At 35.7% G+C, this 23,610-nt stretch overlaps 7 protein-coding genes across 10 annotated transcripts; all 7 read right to left on the bottom strand.

Annotated features, from left to right (window-relative positions):
- Positions 1 to 2,767: 2,767 nt before the first annotated feature.
- On the bottom strand, positions 2,768 to 5,602 carry LOC149661803 (gamma-aminobutyric acid receptor subunit beta-like). Of its 2 annotated transcripts, XM_089843314.1 has the most exons (8): positions 5,483 to 5,602; positions 5,198 to 5,274; positions 5,060 to 5,127; positions 4,736 to 4,983; positions 4,582 to 4,664; positions 4,384 to 4,521; positions 3,997 to 4,325; positions 2,768 to 3,930 (listed from the first exon to the last, which is right to left on the bottom strand). In XM_089843314.1, exons 1-8 carry the CDS (start codon positions 5,584 to 5,586, stop codon positions 3,748 to 3,750), a joined length of 1,230 nt encoding a protein of 409 aa, XP_089699440.1. In that variant the 5' UTR covers positions 5,587 to 5,602; the 3' UTR covers positions 2,768 to 3,747. The 2 variants fall into 2 exon arrangements, with proteins under 2 accessions (XP_089699440.1, XP_089699439.1); XM_089843313.1 differs by lacking the exon at positions 5,483 to 5,602 and having other exon boundaries at positions 5,198 to 5,417.
- A 756-nt stretch (positions 5,603 to 6,358) lies between these two features.
- LOC149661802 (glycine receptor subunit alpha-3-like) lies at positions 6,359 to 10,462 on the bottom strand. 2 transcript variants are annotated; one of them, XM_089843312.1, is made up of 8 exons: positions 8,053 to 8,587; positions 7,911 to 7,987; positions 7,785 to 7,852; positions 7,466 to 7,713; positions 7,303 to 7,385; positions 7,108 to 7,245; positions 6,710 to 7,038; positions 6,359 to 6,641 (listed from the first exon to the last, which is right to left on the bottom strand). In XM_089843312.1, exons 1-8 carry the CDS (start codon positions 8,145 to 8,147, stop codon positions 6,360 to 6,362), a joined length of 1,320 nt encoding a protein of 439 aa, XP_089699438.1. In that variant the 5' UTR covers positions 8,148 to 8,587; the 3' UTR covers position 6,359. The 2 variants fall into 2 exon arrangements, 1 of the variants encoding a protein (XP_089699438.1); XR_016368997.1 differs by lacking the exons at positions 6,359 to 6,641; positions 6,710 to 7,038; positions 7,108 to 7,245; positions 7,303 to 7,385; positions 7,466 to 7,713 and adding exons at positions 8,942 to 9,270; positions 9,393 to 9,530; positions 9,595 to 9,925; positions 9,984 to 10,051; positions 10,125 to 10,462 and having other exon boundaries at positions 7,790 to 7,987; positions 8,053 to 8,079; positions 8,160 to 8,875.
- Positions 10,463 to 10,588: 126 nt separating this feature from the next.
- On the bottom strand, positions 10,589 to 12,704 carry LOC149661801 (glutamate-gated chloride channel alpha-like). Its single transcript, XM_089843317.1, has 7 exons — positions 12,511 to 12,704; positions 12,373 to 12,440; positions 11,982 to 12,312; positions 11,789 to 11,920; positions 11,379 to 11,707; positions 10,988 to 11,319; positions 10,589 to 10,926 (listed from the first exon to the last, which is right to left on the bottom strand). The coding sequence occupies exons 1-6, from the start codon at positions 12,551 to 12,553 to the stop codon at positions 11,029 to 11,031; spliced, it is 1,194 nt and encodes a 397-aa protein (XP_089699443.1). The 5' UTR covers positions 12,554 to 12,704; the 3' UTR covers positions 10,589 to 10,926; positions 10,988 to 11,028.
- A 151-nt stretch (positions 12,705 to 12,855) lies between these two features.
- On the bottom strand, positions 12,856 to 15,521 carry LOC149661800 (glycine receptor subunit alphaZ1-like). 2 transcript variants are annotated; one of them, XM_089843315.1, is made up of 8 exons: positions 15,474 to 15,521; positions 15,184 to 15,260; positions 15,059 to 15,126; positions 14,753 to 15,000; positions 14,590 to 14,672; positions 14,393 to 14,530; positions 13,966 to 14,294; positions 12,856 to 13,899 (listed from the first exon to the last, which is right to left on the bottom strand). In XM_089843315.1, the coding sequence occupies exons 2-8, from the start codon at positions 15,224 to 15,226 to the stop codon at positions 13,615 to 13,617; spliced, it is 1,194 nt and encodes a 397-aa protein (XP_089699441.1). In that variant the 5' UTR covers positions 15,227 to 15,260; positions 15,474 to 15,521; the 3' UTR covers positions 12,856 to 13,614. The 2 variants fall into 2 exon arrangements, with proteins under 2 accessions (XP_089699441.1, XP_089699442.1); XM_089843316.1 differs by lacking the exon at positions 15,474 to 15,521 and having other exon boundaries at positions 14,753 to 14,981; positions 15,184 to 15,213.
- Positions 15,522 to 16,398: 877 nt separating this feature from the next.
- Positions 16,399 to 18,945, bottom strand: LOC149661799 (glycine receptor subunit alphaZ1-like). Its single transcript, XM_089843810.1, has 10 exons — positions 18,877 to 18,945; positions 18,653 to 18,814; positions 18,543 to 18,595; positions 17,940 to 18,052; positions 17,803 to 17,870; positions 17,497 to 17,744; positions 17,340 to 17,422; positions 17,139 to 17,276; positions 16,744 to 17,072; positions 16,399 to 16,680 (listed from the first exon to the last, which is right to left on the bottom strand). The coding sequence occupies exons 1-10, from the start codon at positions 18,943 to 18,945 to the stop codon at positions 16,399 to 16,401; spliced, it is 1,545 nt and encodes a 514-aa protein (XP_089699936.1).
- Positions 18,675 to 19,825, bottom strand: LOC149661798 (gamma-aminobutyric acid receptor subunit delta-like). Its single transcript, XM_089843311.1, has 5 exons — positions 19,543 to 19,825; positions 19,397 to 19,479; positions 19,034 to 19,328; positions 18,877 to 18,973; positions 18,675 to 18,814 (listed from the first exon to the last, which is right to left on the bottom strand). The coding sequence occupies exons 1-3, from the start codon at positions 19,590 to 19,592 to the stop codon at positions 19,123 to 19,125; spliced, it is 339 nt and encodes a 112-aa protein (XP_089699437.1). The 5' UTR covers positions 19,593 to 19,825; the 3' UTR covers positions 18,675 to 18,814; positions 18,877 to 18,973; positions 19,034 to 19,122.
- Positions 19,654 to 22,554, bottom strand: LOC149661797 (glycine receptor subunit alpha-2-like). The gene is made up of 11 exons (XM_089843809.1): positions 22,499 to 22,554; positions 22,365 to 22,438; positions 22,233 to 22,300; positions 21,851 to 22,173; positions 21,639 to 21,782; positions 21,300 to 21,437; positions 21,116 to 21,248; positions 20,798 to 21,045; positions 20,025 to 20,104; positions 19,885 to 19,952; positions 19,654 to 19,830 (listed from the first exon to the last, which is right to left on the bottom strand). Exons 1-11 carry the CDS (start codon positions 22,552 to 22,554, stop codon positions 19,654 to 19,656), a joined length of 1,509 nt encoding a protein of 502 aa, XP_089699935.1.
- Positions 22,555 to 23,610: the final 1,056 nt, after the last annotated feature.

Here is a 23,610-nt window from a genome sequence, read left to right as displayed (position 1 = left end):
CTGAAATATCGTATATGGCATTTACCCATAGGCTAACGTTAAGCTCAATTGGGATATCTATTAAGAAAACTCAGCATTTAGCATAAATAATTGACTTAAAGCAATTATTATAAAAATTACCAGGAGAAGTGTAATTTAAGTCGTCGACGCATGTTTTTGGCAAGTATTTGTTCCAATCAATTATTCCTGAAACTTGTCTTAAAAACATAACAGCCATATTGTTAATTATAAATGAAGGTCTATGATTTCTTTTATTTCACTTACCCGTTTAGAGTCAATGCTGTGAACAATATTATCAATAAATGGTTAGGCCTACCACTGTAAAATGAAAGTTTTATCCGAAACAACGGCATCGCAGAAAAGAGCCAAGGATTTATTTTGAAACTGTCTCCAGTTTTATTTCTAACGTGACCAACATTTACAAATCTATACAGCTAAGCGGCTTAATTTATATTAATGATATCGTGAGTATATGTAATTAACTTGAGATAGACCACAATATATTAATATATATTATTACAAAACAAAAATGTTAACTTTTACATTTTCGAAAACTTTTGCTGGGGCGTGTCTCAATTGTTCTGTCGCACTAACGATTGTTCTTGACAATTGTCATTACAAGGAACTGGCAAGCGGGAGGTTTAAAAACGCCACTATAATTTGTCGAATATAGTAAATGAGACTAAGAAAGGAAAGAATAAAATATACACGCTCTGTATGCTTGAAAGTATTTGCGTGTGATAAACGTCCGCAGTATGATCAATATGCCAGTTTGTAGTTGACGATTTTTAAACTTTGTGATATTTTAACCAGTTTAACTCAACTTAATTTTAACTAAAATGGAAATTTTCAGTCTCTCTCAAGAATAAATGTTATATACATTCTACCGGTAATAGTAAAACCAATACACGAAAGTGAATATCAACATTAAAATCGGAAACGCTATACGACTTAATCTATCCAAATAATTATCTTTCATCGATTTATGTGAAGTTGTCTGTTTGACCGTAATGTTCGATTCGACAGTTGACCGACATTTGAAACACAATGGCGATGCTGGGGGGTTTTTATCATTCAAATTCGTCGCCACGTCTTTACTATTCCTGATTTTAACAGAACGCTGCGTGCATACAAAACGGTTTAATAGGTTAGATTAATTATAACTAACTAATAGACAGATACACAAATGACACAGACAAAAATAATAGGCCTAAGCATAGAGGATAGGGATTTTGTAGTTTCATCTATAGAATTGCGTCTTGAAAAATGTAACACGTTCCCCCTACGCCCGTTTTACTCTGTAAGGGCTTCTTGGATCGGTCTATTACTCACCTTTTGTCGTGCTATCGAATTCGCGAAGATGAATTCTACCAGGGACAAGAAGACCATGAGGAGACATCCCAGTAGCCATACATCCATAGCCGTCATGTAGTCCAAAACCGGCAGGCCACTCCTTGCTTGCACAATTTGCGTTGACAACGTCAGTATAGATGTGACACCTAACGTTACTCTTCCAGGTACAGCGTCAATATCCAACCAAAAACTGACCATGGATAGAGAGACCACCAGGAATGACGGTATGTAAGTATTGAAGAGACTGGCACTCAGAGACCGTTTGAACATAAAGTTGGCGTTTAAATATTCCATCACAACGGACACTCCTTTATGCATGAAGAAAATTAAGGATTCGACCAGGTGGTGACAGTAATACTCTTGAATTCAAGTTTACCAGGATATTGGAATTCACTATGTGTTGATGGTAGTGTTCTTACAGCGAAATTCAAAGGAGTTTCGTCAACTTTTAATGCCTTTTTCCGGAGGTTTTTTTCATCCCATCTCAAACGTACCTGGTGTTTTCTCGAATGAACTACGAATGTCAATTTTGTAAGAATAGTTAGTAGCTATAAACAAACCAATCGTTCAAAAATTATTTACACAAAGCAATTTGAAGAAAGCATGACTGGTTATCCATTGGATAGAACTCGAACTCCATGTGACACGCCACAGTTAGCTTGTACCTGAATTGTAAATGAGTCATTTCAAAAGTTTTTTTAAGTTTTTTGAGAGTTTCAAGTACCTGCTTTTCCTGAACACTGAAGCGTAACCTCTTTCGTTAAATTGCAATTTATAAAAAACATTTGGTGAAGTTTTGTCATAAAGTTTCTCCTCCTTTGCGTTTTGAAAAATGGTGTCCGGTTTCCAAATACAGTCAATGATCTTAGGAGGTATAAGGACAGTGGATCCGTTAAAATTGTCATCGGTAACAGGTACCTTGAGATAGGGATCACTCCAGAATTCGTATAAAACTATCTGCATTCCAAACTCCTGAATTAGAACAAGTTCGAGAATAGTTTAAAGGGGATTAGCAAACGTTTTATCCTGAAATGTACTTTTGAACAGAGATGCTTACCATCTTTTCTTCGGATATCTCGTAAATTGCATTGATGCCGATACTGATATTCAAATCAATCACAGATTCTTGAGGATGTTAACAGAATAATAAATCAACTTTCCCTAAAAAACCCCGATTTACTTACTTGGTAATGTATAATTTAAATCGTGAAAACAAGTAGAGGGAAGATATTTTTCCCAGTCAACTTCTTTTGAACTAATCCAGAAAAACCAAAAAAAAATTAAAATACTTGAAATATATTAACTTTTAAACCTAAATTTTAATTACATACGATGCAAATTGGATTACACTTATTAAAATCACTGCAACTAAAACTCTTCGCAAAAGAACAGCCATGGTACTTAGCAACCTCACCCTTCCCAGGGCTTTCAAGGTACTGTATGGAGATTTACCGTGATTTAAAAATCAATATCTTTGCGACAATTTCCAAATAGCATTGTTTTCCAGCTTTTTTTATCGTATTATTATTTAACTCGCAATACTGTAATTAAGTATAGATAAGAGCATATACATTGTAGATTTTTCATAAAATCTATAGCAAGTTTCAACTTCAAAAGGCCAAAAAAAAGAGTTTAATACTGCACGCTCCATGAACATTTAAGTAGATTTGGCTTTGGCTTTAGCCTTACAAAATTATTCGTGACCTAAATTCTACGCATGGTTACTACCGTAGCCAAGTAATTACAGTTAGAAACGTTGACAACCGTGCACGAAAGACGCTTCAAACTTCTATGATTATTATAGGAAAACGGTTCGGAAAAGTTTAATAATTGCGCTGAAAGCGTGACTGTTCATGATTAAAATGCTAGGAGCTGGAACAAGTATTGAGTTCCGTTCAATCGATGAATTACAGGTAGATAATAGTTCAGACCTTGCAACATCATATCCTTCTATCTCTTTAAAGATTTTCCACACGCAACTACTCGACCAAAACTGCATGATTTCAGCTCCCTATAACCTTAACTTTCAATGTCAGGAGACCTTTGGGCGAAAATGACGAAACGTTCAGTCCTAATTACAGTTCAATTGAGATGATTCACGAAGGGGAGTAAAAAGATAGACATTAAGGGTGGATAACCTAATTACCACCTATGACACAATGTTTAACAGATATTTTAGGGAAAAATCGCGCTAACTACAAAACAAGCCGCCACAAGAGTTTGTGCTCAAAAAGTTTAAAGCATATAAGTCAGGTTCTGTACACACAAATAATGAAGTCAAAAATGTTGAACAGTTTCATGATGGGATATAGCTAGTAGTAATAAAACCAATAGATGCAGCAAAACATCACCATGATGACCGGAAATACCACTCGGCTAATTCGGTCCAAGTTATTATCTTTGACTACGTCCAATTTTTTCACTTTGGTCAAGTTTAATCGATTGGTCTCTTTTTCTATGGTGCCTACGACCAATGGCCAGCACTTGACACAATGCTGCCACTTTGACGCTTTCCGTCCAAGCCATAACTGTACCTTCCCCAGCATCCTTGGTAGGTTGAATCGTCTCCACAGAGCGCTTATTAAGTACATAAATAGAAATGTCAGTAAACTATATTTCAGACAAATATTAGGCGCTATTTACCTTTAATCTGGCAATAGAATTTGCAAAGGTGAATTCCACAAGGGATAAGAAAACCATTAAGAGGCATCCCAGCAGCCACACGTCAACTGCTGTCATGTAGTCCAAGACCGGAAGTCCGCTTCTTGCTTGCACAATTTGTGTAGACAATGTTAGAATAGCAGTGACGCCCAAAGTGACTCGTCCCGGTACGGCTTCAACGTCCAACCAGAAACTGACCATGGATAGACAGACCACCAGGAATGATGGGATGTATGTGTTGAAGAGACTGGCAGTCAGGGATCGCTCGAACAAGAAGTTACAGTGCAAGTATTCCATCACAACGGGCACCCCTAAAATATGAAGAAAAAATAAATTTGAAATTTGGAAAATCCTCTAAATAAATCTTACCAGGATATTGATATTCAGTTTTGGTAGATGGTAATCGTTTCACTTTGAAGTTTAAGGGAGTTGCGTCGGTTTTTAGATCCAGACTGACAGCCATTCTAGCGTCCCATTGCAATCTAACCTCATGCTTCCTCGAGTGAACTACACGATTGAGTATAGATATAGGACTGAATGAAAATGATATTAAATATATTCACTTACACAGAGAAATTTTAAGAGAACAGTTTTGAGAATCCATAGGGTAATATTGAAAGTTCATTGGACAAGCAACTGTTAATTTCAACCTTTGGGTTGATGAAAATGTTTAAGTAACATTCCATTTCAAGGCAATTTTCTTTAGTATTTGAAATATTACCTGCTTAATTTTAACAGAAAAGCTGAACCAATTTCATCAAATATCAATTTGTAAAAGATATTGGGAGATGTTTGGTCGTAGAGTTTCTCTTCTTTGGCATTCTGAAACATGGTATCTGGCTTCCAAATGCATTCCCTAATCTCTCGAGGTACCAATATTGGGGATCTATTGCGATTTTCTTCCGTAACTGGGATTTTTAGATAGGGATCTTTCCAAAACTCGAATAAATATAGTTGCAAGCCGAACTCCTGCATTTATTAATTGATAAAAAACATGGAATAGAAATAAACTCGAAATTTACGATATCTTTGAGGGGACCCTTACCATTCTTTCTTCGGATATCTCGTAGATAGCACTCACATCTACACTGACGTTTAAATCGATGACGCTTTCTATGAGTTATTAAGTATTATTTATTTAAAAATAATACTGCTCATTAAGTCCCATTTCAAAGATACTCACTTAGTGGTCTGTATTTCAAATCTCCAAAGCATACAGATGGCATATATTTCTCCCACTCAATATCGCCCTGGACTTCTCTACAATTACACCGATGTATCATTACGAAACAAGTAGTATAAATATTAATCATTACGAAACAAGTAGTAGAAAAATTAATTGTTACGAAACAAGTAGTAGAAAAATTGATTATTACGAAACAAATAGTAGAAAAATTAATCATTACGAAACATGTAGGACAAAAATAATTACGAAAAAATTATAGTAGAGAAATGAATGATGACTTACGCGTGCGTTGGATAAGGTAAACTTAAACCAATTAAATTAATCAAAATAATGAAATTTAAATAAGAGCCGGGAGAACGAGCCTCGATCCTTGAAGGATAATCCATTTTAAATCAATCTTCTTTCATTTTCTCAGATCTAAAAGGTGAACAGTTAGTTACGCTCTGGTAAATAACTAAGCGCATTGTAGCGTGCCCAACAGTGTAGAATCGATCAAGTGGAAATTCGAAAAGTATTAAGTTTAAATTTAGTTACATAGTTCTCGATATGTACGTTGTAATAAAGTTGTAGTCATTATACAATTAAATCTACTCTTAATTTAAACTGACTTATGCAATGAGTAAGATAGAATTAAACTAATTACATTGATTAAAATAGAAAATTTGATTTCAACCGTCACCAGTGAAAGAAACTCCATTTCTAAAAATACGTTCTTCTACGTAAACAATTCACTTTTAACAGCCAAAGAGTTAAGTGGCGCAGTATGGTTTATTTCACATGAATTTTGAGATCTATGTTATGCAGGCTCTTGTAAATAATAGGGAAAGAATAATTGCGTGCGTAGCGACTTAATATCGATTATCACACTAAATGTTTTAGATATATAAGGTCAAAACTTTGGAAAGAAACTTTTTTTTTTATATTAAAAAGCTGGATTTTCATAAGGTAATAAGCAAATTCCCAAAAGTATGACTCCTTCGAAGCTGTGTAGTCCTAGAAAGAGATTCTATTTGAAGGTCGTATGCCTCGAATTTGTAACAATTGAGTCAGGGATTATTTTCAATTTTTCAAGAAGGTTTAACAACAGAAACTTATAGGTTAATGTAAATGATATGTGATAACATTTTTATCTATGAGGCGCCTTTTTCAGAAAAAGATTTTAAACAGTTTGGCGATGAGATAGGTAGTAGTAATAAAACCAATAGATGCAGCAGAAAATCATCATGATGAAAGGAAATACTACTCGACTAATTCGGTCCAAGTCATTATCTTTCATACCACAAAGTTTCTTCACTTTTTTCAAGTCGGTCTTCTTTTCTATGCTACCATCGACCTTAGAGTGACACTTCACGCACAATGCAGCCTTCTTGACGCTTTCCGTCCAAGCTACAGCAACAGCTTCCCTCATATCTCTTGGGGGCTGTACCGTTCCCACTGAATCCTAAATAAGAATTTGATTTCAAAAATTTATTTTTAATAGTTTTTCAGAAAATGGCAACTGTTTAACACCTTTCGTCTGGAAAAAGCGTTCGCGAAGGTGAATTCTATAAGAGATAAGAAAACCATTAAGAGGCATCCGAGCAGCCAAACGTCAACCGCTGTCATGTAATCCAAGGCCGGTAGACCACTTCTCGCTTGCACAATTTGTGTGGACAATGTTAGAATAGCAGTGACGCCCAAAGTAACTCGTCCAGGTACGGCGTCAACGTCCAACCAGAAACTGACCATGGACAGACAGACCACCAGGAAAGATGGGACGTAAATGTTGAAGAGACTGGCAGTCAGAGACCGTTTGAACAAGAAGTTACAGTGCAAGTATTCCATCACAACGGGCACACCTGCAATATAAAACAATTAAAATTGCCAAATTTGAAAAATACTCCATGACCATAAAATAATTCAATTGCCTGGATATTGGAATTCACTTTTGGTTGAGGGTAATCGTTTCACCTTAAAGTTTAATGGAGATTCATTTTTATTTAGCTCAATATTGGCATAGCTTCCGTTGTCCCATCGTAATCTAACCTCGTGTTTCCTCGAGTGAACTACAAAGAGTTAAGTATAGAAAGGGTTAAACGCTGCAATATTTCACTTTAGCTTACATAAGGCAATTTGAAGTGAACAATTTTGAGAATCCATAGGATAATAATTGAAGTTCATTGGACAGGCGACGGTTAATTTATACCTTGGAATTTGTGTTAAAAATTTATTTAAAATTTCTTTTCTATTTTTATTTATTTAGAAATTTTTGAAATGATTCCATACCTGCTTTTCCTCAAAATACCAACGAAACCCAGTTTTTTAAAAGTAACTTTGTAAAATAAATTAGGAGATGTTTGCTCATAGATTTTCTCTTCCTTCGCATTCTGAAATATGGTATCCGGTTTCCAAATACAGTCACTAATCTTATAGGGTATCAATTCCGAGGATCTATTGAGATTCTCTTCAGTAACCGGAATGTTCAAATAGGGATCTCTCCAAAATTCATACAAATCTAATTGCACACCGAATTCCTGCACCGCAAAATACCCCAATTTTTTTTTTTTTTTTACTTTGCCTAAATTATACCTATAAGGACTATTACCATTCTTTCCTCGGATATCTCGTAAATTGCGTTGACAACTACGCTTATGTTTAAATTTATCAAGCTTTCTACTCAAAAACAAATTATTACAAGAGTTAAATTACGTATTTTTAAATTACCCTTTACTTGGTAATCTATATTTTAAATCTCCAGCGCATATCGGTGGCAAAACTTTCTCCCAATCAATGGCATTTGATAATTCTCTAACGACGTCAGGTTAAAGATGTAAATCATTGCATTTGTAATTTAAAAATAATAAATTACTTACGCCCGCGCTGACCAAGGTAAAATTAAACTAATAAAATACGTGAAAAGAGCAAAGTTTAAAAGGCTATGGGGTTTACGAAAAATATTTGTATCCATACTCCGCAGTACCTTAGATTTCTAAAGAGGGACTAAGCCAGTCGCAAAATTGGGTTTATTTCACTTCATTCGAACTATAAATATATATATAAAAACAAAATCCAAACGCTCTATAAGGCATGTCAAAAACTCATTTGTAGCATAGAAGCGTGACATATGGGTTAACAACTAAATCAATACTTCTAACTTGACCAATAAGGTAAGTTTCCAACAACAGAGCGTTCGAACTCAAGGCTACAGCAAACTCATATCGTAGGAGTACGTTTTGGTTTTAGCTGTTTCATTAAGACTAACAATCACGTATGGCATTTAAATAAAATATTACATTAGTAATTATACTGTTCTTCAAGTAGAGCTTATTTTAATTAATAAATAAGCAAGCAAGCAACCAGGAAGTGACTATTTCAAGGTAAAATCTTTTCAAATATGGGAATTACACTGTGTTAAATAAATTTATGAGATAGGAAGTAATAATAACACCAGTAGACACAGCAAAAAATCACCATGAACACCGGAAATACTATTTTGCTAATTCTATCCAAGTCGTAATCTTTCACATTGTCCAGTCTTTTCAATTCGGCAGAGTTTATTTCATCACTTTCTTTTTCTATAACTTTGATCTTACACTGGCATTTGACGCACAATTCCGTCTTCTCGGCACTCTCAGTCCAGGCCATAGCAACCTTTTCGCCATTATCTCTTAGAGGCTGTGCGACCCCCATAGAACGCTGAAAAGCAATTACGAAAAAGAAATTGATTAAGTTATGTTACAAGTAATGTTAAATATTATTTACCTTTCGTCTGGAAAAAGAGTTTGCAAAGGTGAACTCGAGGAGAGATAAGAACACCATTACGAGGCACCCGAGCAGCCACACGTCAACCGCTGTCATGTAGTCCAAAACCGGAAGTCCACTTCTCGCTTGCACGATTTGCGTGGACAATGTAAGAATAGCAGTGACGCCCAAAGTGACTCTCCCAGGTACGGCGTCAACGTCCAACCAGAAACTGACCATGGACAGACAGACCACCAAAAAAGATGGAACATAAGTGTTGAAGAGACTGGCAGTCAGGGACCGTTCGAACAAGAAGTTACATTGCAAATATTCCATTACAACTGATACTCCTAGGATAAAAAATTAAAAATAACGAAATTTGGAAAATTCTTTAAATAATAATAATAATTTGTTTAACAAATAATATATCCGGACATCTGTAAAATACTTATATATAAAATAACCCAATTACCGGGATATTGGAATTCACTTTTGGTCGACGGTAATCGTTTTACGTTGAAGTTTAAGGGAGTTTCATGATTTTTTAGCTTGATATTGGCATATATTCCAGTGTCCCATTGCAATCTGACCTCGTGTTTCCTCGAGTGGACTATACGGATTAATAGCAAAACTTAGTTCTAACTCAATTAAGGGCAATTAATACATTCACTTACACAAAGCAATTTGAAGAGAACACTTTTGAGAATCCATGGGGTAATATTGAAAGTTCATCGGACAGGCAACTGTTAATTTGTACCTGATTTTCCTCGTTAAATAAGCTGAACCTATTTTACCAAATGCCAGTTTGTAAAAGGAATTGGGAGATGTTTGATCGTAAAGTGTTTCCTCTTTCGCATTCTGAAATATGGTATCTGGTTTCCAGATACAATCGCTTATCTTTTGAGGTATCAGTATAGTAGACCTATTGCTATTTTTTTCAGTAATTGGTATGTTGAAAATGGGATCTCTCCAGAACTCGTATAAATGAATTTGCATACCAAACTCCTGCGTTGAAAAATAATTATTTAACTGCAAATTTTTAGCCTCTTCTAGGGACTCTTACCATTCTTTCTTCTGATATCTCGTATATAGCGTTAACAACGACGCTGATGTTCAAATCAATCACGCTTTCTAAGAATATTAAATTTTTTTTAGAAATTATCAATATAAGCACCTCGTTAAGCACCTTTTCGCTTATACCCACTTGGTAGTCTGTATTTCAAATCTCCAAAGCATACTGATGGCATATATTTTTCCCAGTCAAATTCTCTACATTAATTAAGAGCGTGGGGTTTCAATCATTATCATGCTAGGGATTCGCTAATTCTTCTGTACTGAGAGCTAAAGTTTCCCATTTCCCTCATAATCCACCTTAACATTCGCTCTAAGCTTCTTCATAAAAATTAAATTCCACTTTTCATATGACTTACAATTTTACATTAAAACTAAACCATGTATTTCACCTATTAATGCAGTTTTTAATAATCTCTAGCACGTCATTACTTTGTCTACACGTACGAAAGTATTCTAGAAATCGCTTTACGAAGTATGGATTACAGATAAAAGGGGTTCCCAAACCAAAACATTTCGATTGGCGTATCAAATAACCCTCAATTTGCAAGCTCGTCAAGAACCATTATAATAAAATACTCACGCAGACGTTGAGTAAGGTAAAGTTAAGAAAACTAAATTTATTGACATGAAAAAGTTGAGAAAACCAACGCGACAGCATCTTGGTTTTAAGCACGAAGCAAAAGCCATTTTAGAAAAAAACTTTTCTATACGCCTTCCCTAATCCACCAGCAAAGAAATACTGGGGTAAAAGAAGGGTCTTTAATACCACCGGAAAAAGTAAATTGGAAACTGTAATTATATACGCTTTGCTGATTTAAGGAAAACGGAGTTAAGCGTGCGAAGCGAAGCCACTTCATATCGATCAAATATGAACGTGGCTAAGAGCCGTTATTAAGTTCAGTCCAATTTTGAAAGTTCTAGTTGCTATGTTCCTGGAGTACGACTTATTATTAAAAAAGAGTAATCGATTGAGAAAACTGTTGCATAATATACTTTCAAGAACTTTGCAGTTAATTGTATCCGATTCGAAGGTGTTAAATAGTTTGACGATGAGACAAGTAGTAGTAATAAAACCAATAGACGCAGCAAAAGATCACCATAAAGACCGGAAACACCACTCGGCTGATTCTGTCCAAGATATTATCTTTGCCAATGCGTGATGCTTTTCGTTTCAGTGAGTGTTTTCCATCGGTATCTTTCTTTGTTGTACATTCAACCTTGGATTGGCATTTTACGCACAAATCTACCTTTTTGACGCTTTCCGTCCAAGCCATAGCAATCTTTTCCTTAATATCTCTTGCGGGATCTACCGTTTCTACTGAGCACTGATTGAAAATAATACAATAACTTAGCAAGTTATAATACAGAAAACGGCAAAGGTTACCTTTCGTCTGGAAAAAGAGTTTTCGAAGGTGAACTCCACGAGGGATAAGAAAACCATTAAGAGGCATCCAAGCAGCCACACGTCAACCGCTGTCATGTAATCCAAAACCGGAAGTCCACTTCTTGCTTGCACAATTTGTGTGGACAATGTTAGAATAGCAGTGACACCCAGGGTGACTCTCCCAGGTACAGCGTCAACGTCCAACCAGAAGCTGACCATGGACAGACACACCACCAAGAAAGATGGGATGTAAGTGTTGAAGAGACTGGCAGACAGGGACCGTTCGAACAAAAAGTTACATTGCAGGTACTCCATTACAACGGAGACTCCTAAAATATAACATATCATTGGAAATTTTAAATTGAAATAGAATTATGTGGAATATAGTGATATAAAATACGAAAAATTACCCGGATATTGGAATTCACTTTTGGTGTTTGGTAGTCGTACCACCTTGAAGTTTAAGGGAGTTTCGTCATTCGAAATATCGGAAAACGTTAAATAGTCCCATTGCATCCTGACCTCGTGTTTCCTCGAGTGGACTATAAGGGACAGTTTTAATTGTTTGGACACAAAGACAAGAGATTAAATACATTCACTTACACAATGCAATTTCAAGAGAGCACTTTTGAGTGTCCATGGGGTAATATTGAAAGTTCATCGGACAGGCGACTGTTAATTTGTACCTGATTTTCCTTATCAAATAAGTGGAACCAATTGCATTAAATACCAATTTGTAAAAGATATTGGGAGATGTTTGATCGTAGAGTTTCTCTTCTTTCGCATTTTTAAACATGGTATCCGGCTTCCAAATACAATCGCTAATCTTACGAGGTATCAGTACAGCAGACGCGTTACTATTCTCTTCAGTAATCGGAATATTCAATAGAGGATCTCTCCAGCACTCGTATAAATCTAGTTGCATACCGAATTCCTGAAAAGCCAAAAAATTAATATTAATATCAAAATTTTTGGCGTCTTCTAAGACCCTTACCATTCTTTCTTCGGATATCTCGTAGATAGCGTTAACCACGACGCTGATGTTCAATTCAATCACGCTTTCTACGGATATTTAAGTTTGTTTAGAAATTATCAGCACCATGTAGAGCACCATTTCACTGCTAATACCCACTTGGTAGTCTGTATTTCAAATCTCCGTAGCATACCGAGGGCATATAATTTTCCCAGTCAATATTGACTGTTAATTCTCTACATTAATTAAGAAGGTAGAATTAAAATCGTTATCATAATATGATTTTTTATAATTTCACCATGCAAGTGAATTAAGGCTTTCATTTCATTTTCATTTAAATTTTTGTATCCTTTGCTCTTTAGATTTTAATTTACAACAATTCCGCACTAAAAGCATTGCAACTATTAGCACTGTTTCTAATTATCTCTCTCGAGCGTCATAATTTGATCTACGTCAAAACTTTCAACGCGTTGCCATTTACCGGGCATATATTACTAAATCAGATGAGACCAAAACTTTTTATTGAAAATTAAACTTCGTTATTTTTGCAGCCTCGCCAAAAACAATTAAAGATAAATAAATTACTTACGCGTATGTTGATAATGGTAACGTTAAACTAAATAAATTTATTATCATGATAACATTAAGCAAACCAACTGGAGAAAAGTTTCGTTTTAACCGTGATTCAAATGCCATTTTTGAAAATTATTTCTACCAACTTCTCAAATCCACCAGTAAAGCAAAACTGGGGAATATAAAACTATTCTAAAAACAGCCTCAATTATCCGCGCTTTTATAGCGAAAGAAAATTACTATTTAGCATGCGACATGCCTAAATATTGATCCAATTTGAAAGTAGGTAAGTTTCATTAAAATGCAGCCCATTTACAAAAGTTTTGAAGTTTCTTGGGCTGGACGACTTAATACCTTTTCGAATAAGAAAAATTTAAAGGAATAGGTCCGCATTCATCGATCATATAAGTCTTATAGGGGATGGGAAAAACTGGTTACACGTCACGGGAAAAGAGACATATTCTAGTGCATCAAAGCTATTCTAAAACTTTCAGCACTGCTTAAATTAAGTTAATCAGGGGGCGATGTGGGGGAAATGGCGTACTATTTCGGTTTTTTTGAATAGAAGGACAGTGATAATTGAAACTATACGAAGATCTACAGAGCGGATGTTTCCGTATTACTATCGTAAAAATTCCGATTTCAAGTCCAAATCATTTCAGGAATTTCTCAGGAAATTATCTGACAGTGTTAAGCAATTCCACGGTGAGATAGGTAATAAAACCAATAGATGCAGCAAAATATCACCACGCCGACCGGAAATACCACTCGGCTAATTCGGTCCAAGTTATTATCTTTCACAATGCTCAGTTTGTTCAAATTTTTCAAGTTTATTCCATCGTTTTTTTTTTCTACGCCACCTTCGATCTTAGACTGACACTTGACGCACAATGCGGCCTTCTTGACACTTTCCGTCCAAGCCCCAGCAACACCGTCCTTCATATCTCTTGCGGGTTGTACCATTTTCACTGAATCCTAATTAAGAATTAGGATAGAACAATTTACTTAATTGACTTCCCGAAAATGGCAACTATTACGCACCTTTCGTCTGGAAAAAGAGTTCGCAAAGGTGAACTCCACTAGAGATAAGAAAACCACTAAGAGGCAACCAAGCAGCCACACGTCAACCGCTGTCATGTAGTCCAAGACTGGAAGTCCACTTCTCGCTTGCACAATTTGCGTGGACAATGTTAGAATAGCAGTGACGCCCAAAGTAACTCTCCCAGGTACGGCGTCAACGTCCAACCAGAAACTGACCATGGACAGACAGACCACCAGGAAAGATGGAACGTAAGTGTTGAAGAGACTGGCAGTCAGGGACCGTTCGAACAAGAAGTTACAGTGCAAATATTCCATGACAACGGATACTCCTAGGGTAAAAAATTAAAAATTATGAAATTAGGAGAATTCTTTGAAACAAATTGTATACCTGGACATATGGAAAATACTTATAATATAATTCAATTACCGGGATATTGGAATTCACTTTTGGTTGAGGGTAATCGTTTTACGTCGAAGTTTAAGGGAGTTTCATCATTTTTAAGCTGGATATTGGCAAACATTGCGGTGTCCCATTGCAATCTGACCTCGTGTTTTCTCGAGTGGACTACACAGGTCGGGTATTAAAACTTTGAACTTATATGGATAATTAATGCATTCACTTACACAAGGCAATTTGAAGAGAACACTTTTGAGAATCCATGGGGTAATATTGAAAGTTCATTGGACACGCAACTGTTAATTTGTACCTTGGGGAATAATGAAAAAATGTAGTGAAAATTTAATTTTAAATAACTATATTACGTCATTATTTGAAATAAAAGCATACCTGCTTTTCCTTCCTATAAACACGTAACCGGTTTTGAGAAATGCTAGTTTGTAAAAGACATTGGGAGACGTTTGTTCGTAGAGTTTCTCCTCTTTGGCATTTTGAAACATGGTATCCGGCTTCCACATGCACTGACTGATCGCACGTGGTATCAAGATCGAGGTTCTATTGGTGTTCTCTTTAGTTATAGGGATGTTGAAAAGGGGATCTCTCCAGAACTCGTACAAGTCTAGTTGCATACCGAACTCCTGCAGTTAAAAAATTATCAAACTGAAAATGATAAATTACCGTTCACGGGACTGTTACCATGTTTCCTTCGGATATATCGTAGATAGAGTTAACTACTACGCTGATGTTTAAATCAATCACGTTTTCTAAAGATAAATGGTATTTTAAAAGTCAATAACCAACACACCACATTTAGAACCCACTTGGTAATCTGTATTTCAAATCTCCGTAGCATACTGGGGGCATATACTTCTCCCAGTCAATATCGTTCGATGATTCACTACATTTACAGCGAAAGAAAGAAGCACATCATATTATTGTCATGCTAGGCATTTGTTATTTCTACGCAACTACTATGCAACTTTAAGCCGAGCGAGTGATGGTTATATTTTTAAAATTTTCATTTAAAATAAACCATCTCTTTTAAATGGAATTTAAACTAAACGAACTCCAATAATTGCACCCAACGACGCCAAAAAATCAATAATTGCACCTTATAAGACAAACACGTGATTTTACTATCTCTCATGTCTCGTTTTTCTTTGTATTTTCTTAACATTTGGGCGAAAAAGATTAAGGACGCGCGATCTTTCTACCTAGATAAGATCAAAGAGCAACCCTTTTTTGTCAGAATATCAAACCTTTGCTCCCTTCGCAAACTCGTCAATATCTATAGTTCAATGATAAATCGACTACTTACGCGTGCGTTGAGTATGGTAAAGTTAAAGTATGTAAATTTATTAAAATTACAACATTTAAAAAAGCAACGAGAGTACATCTTGGTGTTAACAATGAAACAGAAGCCATTTTAGAAGAACCTTTCTTCAACTTCTCAAATCCAGAAGGGAAGCGAATATGGGGTAAAAAGTGAACTTAAACAGCTCAGTTAATTATTCACGCTTTGATAAACAAAGGAAATTGGAATTAGGCGTGCGAAGCGACTTTATATCGATCAAATATGAAAGTTGCTAAGAGTTAATGTTAGTTCAGTTCAATTTCGAAAGTTCTATACTTTCGTGGCTATAGTATATTATTATTTGTTCGAATGAGAAAAGGGTAGAGAAAGAAGTTAAAGTTAAACGATGGATTTTACAAAACCTTTTAGGTGATGTGAAAAGTTGACGCTCTGTAGGCACAAAAACTGTTGGACGAGCTAGGGAGATAACGATTCTGGTATATCAAGACCATTCTAAATTTAATAGTACTGTTTAAAACTAGGAACACGAGGAGGACATAAATGATTATGTTGGGTTTTTTTTCTTTTCATCAAGGTAACGTTAAATTAAAGAACTGATTAATTTAGGCGAGAAAGGGGAAATAAACAACATGTGAGGAGACTTTCCGAAACTATTATCATAGAAATTTCGATTTCAAGCCAAAACAATTTTCAGGAAATAGTTCCCAAAATATTAAACAGTTTAACGATGAGATAGGTAGTAAAAATAAAACCAATAGATGCAGCAAAAAATCACCATGAAGACCGGAAACACCACTCGACTGATTCGATCCCACTTATTATCTTTGACAACGTCCACGTTTTTTAGTTTTGGTAACTTCATTCCATCGGACTCATTTTCTACACTGCCTTTGACCTCAGAGCGGCACTTTACACACAAATCCACCTTCTTGAAGCTTTTCTCCCAAGCCGTAACACCTTCTTTCCTCATATCTCTCGCGGGCTGTACCGTTTCCACTGAGGACTAAAAAGAATTTCAACCAAAGCTGAGTAATGAATATTAAAGACAATGATAAATATTACCTACCTTTCGTCTGGAAAAAGAGTTCGCGAAGGTGAACTCCACTAGAGATAAGAAAACCATTATGAGGCATCCAAGTAGCCACACGTCAACCGCTGTCATGTAATCCAAGACCGGAAGTCCACTTCTCGCTTGCACAATTTGTGTGGACAATGTTAGAATAGCAGTGACACCCAAAGTAACTCGTCCAGGTACGGCGTTAATGTCCAACCAGAAACTGACCATGGACAGACAGACAACCAGGAATGATGGGACGTAAATGTTGAAGAGACTGGCAGTCAAAGACCGTTTGAACAAAAAGTTACAGTACAAGTATTCCATTACAACGGAAACTCCTAAAATGTAAACCGCATGGAAATTTTTAATTTAGTTATAAAATACTTCAGTAAATATGAAATTACCTGGATATTGGAATTCACTCTTGGTTGACGGCAATCTTTTCACCTTGAAGTTAACGGGAGTTTCATCATCATCTATTTCAATGTTGGAGAACAGCCCATTGTCCCATTGCAATCTAACCTCGTGTTTCCTTGAGTGGACTACGCATCGAGACAGAATAGAAACTTAGTAACTACAAAAATGGAAATAAAAAATTCACTTACATAAGGAAATTTCGAGAGAACATTTTTGAGTGTCCATGGGGTAATATTTAAAATTCATCGCACAGGCGACTGTTAATTTGTGCCTTAGGGTTGTTGACAATTTTTAAGAATTAATTCAGTTCATATCTAGAACTATATTTGAACTCCTATAGCATACCTGCTTTTCCTCGATAGAAAAGCGAACGATTTTTTTTCAAATGAAAGTTTGTAAAAGAGGTTGGGCGAAGTTAGCTCGTAGAGTTTCTCTTCTTTCGCATTTTGAAATATGGTATCTGGTTTCCATATACAATCGCTAATCTTACGAGGTATCAGTACAGCTGACGCGTTACTATTCTCTTCCGTAATCGGGATATTAAATAGAGGATCTCTCCAGAACTCGTATAAATCCAGTTGCAAACCGAATTCCTGAAAAGCCAGAAAAAAAATAATCTTCAAATTTTCACCATCTTCTAGGAACCCTTACCATTCTTTCTTCGGATATCTCATAGATAGCGTTAACCACGACGCTGATGTTCAAATCAGTCACGCTTTCTATGAATATTTAAGTTTTTTAGAAATAATCAGCATTACATAAAGCACCTTTTCACTGCTAATACGCACTTGGTAATCTGTATTTCAAATCTCCATAGCATACCGAAGGCATATACTCCTCCCAGTCTATATCGTCCGATAGTTCTCTAAATATATCTTCGATATACATAAAAAACAAATAGCTAAAACATTAGTTATTACTTACGCGTACGTTGAATAAGGTAAAATTAAATTAAATAAATTTATTAAAATAATAAACTTTAAATAACAGCCGAGAGACTGATTCTCTACTCGTAAAATCAACTTCATTTCAAAACAATATTTCAATAGAGTTTCACAAATTCAGAACAACAGTGGAGCATTTAAATTACAGGCTATGTTGAAGTAAATAACAAAAACCAGGTTTTAATTTTAGACCATTTACGAATGTTCTACTCTAATGTGGTTGGAGCATAGGCTTTGTTATAAAAGTAAAAGAAATAGGTAACTGCAAAAACTGTAAATATAACTGGGAAAACTATTCTAGAAATTCGATCCAGGGAGTTATCCTTTTTGAATGCGGTATGTTTGGAGTTCCCAACGCTTGACGCGACCATTCTCTTCGATTTGTCTAAAAATGGAAATAGTTTTCTGGATCTAATTGACTTCCAACGATTCTTTTGGTTTATAAACCAAGGGGAATTCAAGACCGTTCCAGCACGAGCCAGATGTTCCGTGTTCTCAACCTATCGAAATAAATAATTAAGGAGTATAAAAATCGAAATATCAATATCTTCAGTTACTTTTAAGCGTTCTAGTTTTCTAGCCAGGGACTGGGCTAAGGTAAATTCTATTAAGGACATAAAGACCGTAAACATGCAACCCAAAAGCCACACATCCATCGCTGTCATGTAGTCCAACGTGGGGAGAGCGCTACGAGCGTGCATTATCTCCGTTGATAGTGTCTGTAACATTACAAAAAGATATTTCGTCAGTATTCAATTTTGTATTCTCTATATAAACAAACCAATATGGCCGTGACTCCTAAGGTCACCCTTCCTGGGACAGCTGTAACGTCCAACCAAAACGAAACCATGGAGAGGCAAACGACTAAAGTACTTGGACTTAAAGGAGCGCAAAATCAATTAAGGTAATTAAAAAGAACGGTTTTAAAACTAACTTACATGTACGTGTTAACTATACTCGCTACCAGCGAACGTACGAATAACAGATTAGCCACCAAGACCTTAGGTCTATCAGCGGCTACGCGTAATCAATAAAATCCATTAACTAAGTCGTAATAAACACAACAGCGTCGAGACTTTCCCTTACAAGTGAAATTAAGAAATCTTTCAGAAACCGGAAGTAACTCTATGTGAAAGTTCAATGGTTTGATTTCATTGAAAAAAGTAATTTTCTGCAGATTATCAAAAGGTAAATCAAACCACATTAACTCAACTTCATCCGCTCTAGATGACACTATTGATTAAATACATAAACATTCGGTAAATATTTCTATTCGGTAAAGACGTGACACGGTATCATACGCAATGAAATTTCTAAGGGGCAAAGTTGAGAATCCATAGGGTAAAGGTGAAAATCCATGTTGCAAGCAACTATTAGTTTGTATCTTAGTTTAAAAGAAGATGTATTAGATTAATTTATTTAAAAGTGATCTTGAAATTCAACTTACCGCGAGGATCGTCTAATAACGTTGTACGGAAAAACTAATTTCATCATCATATTTTTAAAGGTAGCGTCGTACAAATGACTCTCTTTGATATTATCTGAAAAAGAAATGTTTTTAATCTGAACTTGAAATTATTTCTCGCTTACAAAATATCGTATCAGGTTGCCACAAACAGGCGACAACTTCGTTTGGAATTTTTTCGCTGCCAAAATCAATAACGTCACCCAACAATTCAAATTTTATATGATCATCTTCCCAAACTTCCGTCATGAACAATTGCATTCCGTATTCCTGTGAAAACAATATATACGAATAACGTCGTTCTATTGAATGTTACTCATTTACCATCTTTTCCTCCGACACATCGTATATTGCAGTAATATGTAGCAAAATACGCAAAGAAATAGGCGATTCTTTACAGTATCAGTTGAAAATATTAAAAATTAACCAAAAATAAAAAATTTAAAGGTCTGTCTGCACCTTACCGAACTTTGTGTAGTTCCCCTGTCCGTAGCAAGTATCCGGCATTGCCGCGCTCCAGTTCAGTTGCTTTCCACCTAAAATGCTGTTATAAGAAAAACATTAATAAATGTATTTAAATAATATAAATGATATTACCATTTAAAGTTTGTGGATAATATAAGACAAAGGTATAAATCTCTAAGCTTTGAGGGAAACATTTAATCAGCTCGATTAGTTTCCAAAATCCGCGGGAACTGACGAAATACTCCCTGTCTATGGTGTACACCGAGTTGCACAATATCGGACTGGGGGTAATAATAAACGTAATGTAATTACGCTATTGATCAAAGCGAGAATAATCATTAAGGTAGCTAAAACATCTTTCATATTGTAAAAATTTTTTTATGTGATATTGATTGTGTTGTAAAAGTTGATATACATAATAATTACACTCAGAACTGCGCGTGTTATTGCAAATAAACACGAACGGTGTTATGTACAGCTATAATTGGCAGTATATAACTAAATAGAAAGAGTTGAAAATAAGCCTCGAGTCGTAACTGCAATTAACCCACCGTTATTTGGTTCTCAACATCGATATAGAAAAACATAATTATGTAATCGATGGCAGCTAGGGCGTATTTACTTTGGGAAACATTATTTTAACACTTTAAATAAGATATTTCTTCAACAACCTAAAACTAGGCCTACCAGCGAAGGACAAATAATTGTTAGTTTAAGATATCTTTCGTTTTAAGGGTACGCTTGATTATAAAAATGCACCCAATAAACGCACGTAAAACTAAACATTGCTAAAGGAAAGACAAAACGAGATACGCGATCTAATATATTGTCTTTGTCCGCTTCTTTCCTTCTAGACCATGCTTTCTTAGTGTTTCTGCGTTTTAAAGGTCGTTCTGACGTCAAGTTTCGTTGCATTGGTCTGACGTAACCATTTTGAATGCGAGAAATTTCCGCTTTCGGACTCCATGCTAAAGTCATATTCTCTTTTTCGGAGTAAGCTTCGCTTTCTTGCTTGGCTTTCTGAGTTTAGACAGTAAATCCTCGTTTGAGAAATGGTTCACAATATTATATATAAAAAAGACAAAACCACCTCGAGACTAGCAGTCTTCCTACTCCAAGATTGAGCCATGGTAAATTCAATCAAAGACAAGAATACCATAAAAACGCAACCCAGAAGCCAAATATCCATGGCCGTCATGTAGTCCAGAGTTGGTAAGGAACTCCTAATATGGACAATTTCCGTGGACAGTGTCTGTGAAATTATCAGTAATTACTTCTGTAACGAGTCTTGGTAGTTTTTAACGACCAGCCATACCAATATTGCAGTGACTCCTAAAGTTACACGTCCGGGGACGGCACTGACGTCAAGCCAAAAGGATACCATCGATAGGCATACGGTTAGGAAACTGGGTCTTTAGTACAAAAGTTATTATAAGTTCATAACCATTAAAAAATACAAAGAGCTTACACGTATGCATTGACAATACTAGCTGCCAAAGATCGAACAAACAAAAAATTGGCATGAAGAATTACGTTTACGCTGTTGTCTAAAATGACGTTATACCACGATTGAAATTCTTGCACAGATTAATTTACAGAAAGGCCCAACCTACCTGGTGATACTGACGATGTTGACGTTGAATTGATCAAGAAAATCTGAAAGTTTAGGGGCTTCACAGTATTCATGAAGTTTACAGCTTCCACACCGTTCATTGGGTCCATCCATTTCAGTTCTACTTCTGGCCCTCGATGGGCAACTATTAAGTCAGAGAGTATATATATATAAGTAAATAAAGAATACAATTCAAATCTCGCATGGCAACACTTGCGTAGTTGAATGTCCAAAGAGCAACGTTGGGAATCCATCGGATACAAATGAAAATCCATACTGCAGGATGCTATTATCTTGTACCGACTGCTACGTACGATGAAATTGAATGGCAATGCCAATTTGTAGAATCGGTTTGGTACCGTATCCGCGTAAAGGACACTTTCTTTGGCGTTGAAAAATATAGTATCTGGTTCCCATAGACATTTAATCACGTGGTCTGGTATTAACTTCGTTAATATATCATCGGTCTCAATTCCATCCAAGTTTAATTCAAAATTCTCTCTAATTTCGGTAACAAAGACTTGCATTCCGAACTCCTGCAATGAAACGTAAGCTGATATAATCAAAGCCCTTGATGTAATATTAACGAACACACCATTCTCTCTTCTATTACTTCATAAATGGCGGTAATATGTAGAATTACTTGTAATTGTATGGAGGAATCTATTAGAGAAATTTTGAAATTACTAAATGTAACTTTTTCTTAAATCTAGAAGTAGACACTCACCAAGTTCAACTATGTCTTTTCCACTACAATTTGCTGGTTTTACTTTGTCCCAATCAATTTTAAGCGACTTTATGCTAAGTAAATAAAAGGAGTCAACAGAATTGGCATTTTCACTGAGAGTTTATCGGATTTACCTATCAAATTGCAGTAAAATTAAGCTTAATAATAACAGAATCCGTCGAAAGTACATATTATAACCCTTGAAGTACGAGTTTCCCCTTGCTTGAAATAAAAGTGTCTCGTTGATGACGGGTGCTAGCTGATTATAGATTTTTCTGCCACTGTCATGTCGGTAAGCGTAGTTATCAAGTAAGCAGTGTAACGAAATGTGTTAATAATTTATTCAGTTCTATGTCCTAACCACATTGCTAATTTGCTATTGCTCAAGGTTGGTTCCATATAACTCACCTTTTCAGACACAACCTACTGTCACAATTCCCTTTACATTTCATACGCAATAATTTACAAACACATTCTTATTACCTGAAGGGAAAAAAATAAAACCTTCGTTTGCTCATAAGGCACCTTACACGCAACCTGCCATGTCTTTGAACAAACAATAATTTTCTGTACGAAATAGTGTAGAAGTTTTAATGTTGTAAGAACCTTAATTCGGTTGCTAAACTAAACTCCTAAGAAAAACGGAAATAGGCAGTACTTACTTTCGTTCTATAAATAAGCTCCGCTATAACTAAAATTAAGCGATCTTAAAGTAGGCCTACTCTCCTTTGTCTACGCTAACGATTTTTCGACCCCCAAGCCCTATTGTGAGAAAAACCGCTAAAATTCAGCCTAGAAGCGAAAGTTAAATATTCCGAACGTTGTCCATGTGAAAATTAAGTAACGCAATGTTTACTAACGCAGCTGTCAGTGTTAAATCATTATCTCGCAGTATTTCAAGTACTTTTAATCTATATATGTCCTATTTTTAGACTACTTTACCGATCTATGTTGTCACCCTACCAAGGACAGCGAAACAACAGTTAAGGCTCGTTTTCATAGAAGCTAGAAAATTCGAAAACGCTCACGCTTCACGAGCTTGAATACGCGCGGTAATGTATTTTTTTCAAACGTTTCCGCTTTCGCTCGAAATTTTCACGCAACTCGCGCCTATGAAAACGAGCCCTAACAATTGATTTTCCTAGTAATACCTCACTAGAACCATAAATTGATAACTTTACATTAAGTTTATACGTCTAAATAGGGACTAGTCTGTAATCCGTCTCACCCCAACCTGGTAATAAAT

This window comes from Phalangium opilio, unplaced genomic scaffold (assembly GCF_054372755.1).
Source record: "Phalangium opilio isolate 3A_F unplaced genomic scaffold, DU_Popi_V2 ptg000070l_1, whole genome shotgun sequence".
Taxonomy (NCBI): Eukaryota; Metazoa; Arthropoda; class Arachnida; order Opiliones; family Phalangiidae; genus Phalangium; species Phalangium opilio.
This window is presented reverse-complemented; position numbering and strand designations above follow the sequence as displayed.

What these genes read in the sequence shown, in the direction of transcription:
- LOC149661803 (XM_089843313.1), bottom strand. Translation starts at nt 5,417, where the DNA reads ATGATTAATTTTTCTACTATTTGTTTCGTAATAATCAATTTTTCTACT. An exon ending in AACTGAATATCAATATCCTG is followed by an intron (nt 4,326 to 4,383) that starts GTAAGATTTATT and finishes TTCATATTTTAG; the next exon opens with GGGTGCCCGTTGTGATGGAA. An exon ending in ATTCTATTGCCAGATTAAAG is followed by an intron (nt 3,931 to 3,996) that starts GTAAATAGCGCC and finishes GTACTTAATAAG; the next exon opens with CGCTCTGTGGAGACGATTCA.
- LOC149661802 (XM_089843312.1), bottom strand. Translation starts at nt 8,147, where the DNA reads ATGGATACAAATATTTTTCGTAAACCCCATAGCCTTTTAAACTTTGCT. An exon ending in GGTATTTTGAGGAAAAGCAG is followed by an intron (nt 7,386 to 7,465) that starts GTATGGAATCAT and finishes ACAAATTCCAAG; the next exon opens with GTATAAATTAACCGTCGCCT. An exon ending in ACGCTTTTTCCAGACGAAAG is followed by an intron (nt 6,642 to 6,709) that starts GTGTTAAACAGT and finishes ATTCTTATTTAG; the next exon opens with GATTCAGTGGGAACGGTACA.
- LOC149661801 (XM_089843317.1), bottom strand. Translation starts at nt 12,553, where the DNA reads ATGCCCTCGGTATGCTACGGAGATTTGAAATACAGACTACCAA. An exon ending in AGATATCCGAAGAAAGAATG is followed by an intron (nt 12,313 to 12,372) that starts GTAAGGGTCTTA and finishes TTGGCTTTTCAG; the next exon opens with GAATTCGGTATGCAACTAGA. An exon ending in CTCTCTTGAAATTGCATTGT is followed by an intron (nt 11,921 to 11,981) that starts GTAAGTGAATGT and finishes TGTCCCTTATAG; the next exon opens with TCCACTCGAGGAAACACGAG.
- LOC149661800 (XM_089843315.1), bottom strand. Translation starts at nt 15,226, where the DNA reads ATGCCCCCAGTATGCTACGGAGATTTGAAATACAGATTACCAA. An exon ending in TTTGAAATACAGATTACCAA is followed by an intron (nt 15,127 to 15,183) that starts GTGGGTTCTAAA and finishes ATTTATCTTTAG; the next exon opens with AAAACGTGATTGATTTAAAC. An exon ending in ACTCTTTTTCCAGACGAAAG is followed by an intron (nt 13,900 to 13,965) that starts GTGCGTAATAGT and finishes ATTCTTAATTAG; the next exon opens with GATTCAGTGAAAATGGTACA.
- LOC149661799 (XM_089843810.1), bottom strand. Translation starts at nt 18,945, where the DNA reads ATGGTTTCGTTTTGGTTGGACGTTACAGCTGTCCCAGGAAGGGTGACC. An exon ending in ACGGTCTTGAATTCCCCTTG is followed by an intron (nt 18,053 to 18,542) that starts GTTTATAAACCA and finishes CTAATGTTTTAG; the next exon opens with CTATTTGTTTTTTATGTATA. An exon ending in AGATATCCGAAGAAAGAATG is followed by an intron (nt 17,745 to 17,802) that starts GTAAGGGTTCCT and finishes CTGGCTTTTCAG; the next exon opens with GAATTCGGTTTGCAACTGGA.
- LOC149661798 (XM_089843311.1), bottom strand. Translation starts at nt 19,592, where the DNA reads ATGATGATGAAATTAGTTTTTCCGTACAACGTTATTAGACGATCCTCG. An exon ending in GTTATTAGACGATCCTCGCG is followed by an intron (nt 19,480 to 19,542) that starts GTAAGTTGAATT and finishes TTTTAAACTAAG; the next exon opens with ATACAAACTAATAGTTGCTT. An exon ending in CCCCTTAGAAATTTCATTGC is followed by an intron (nt 19,329 to 19,396) that starts GTATGATACCGT and finishes TTTAATCAATAG; the next exon opens with TGTCATCTAGAGCGGATGAA.
- LOC149661797 (XM_089843809.1), bottom strand. Translation starts at nt 22,554, where the DNA reads ATGTACTTTCGACGGATTCTGTTATTATTAAGCTTAATTTTACTGCAA. An exon ending in AAAAGACATAGTTGAACTTG is followed by an intron (nt 22,301 to 22,364) that starts GTGAGTGTCTAC and finishes TTTCTCTAATAG; the next exon opens with ATTCCTCCATACAATTACAA. An exon ending in GGAAGACTGCTAGTCTCGAG is followed by an intron (nt 21,046 to 21,115) that starts GTGGTTTTGTCT and finishes GTCTAAACTCAG; the next exon opens with AAAGCCAAGCAAGAAAGCGA.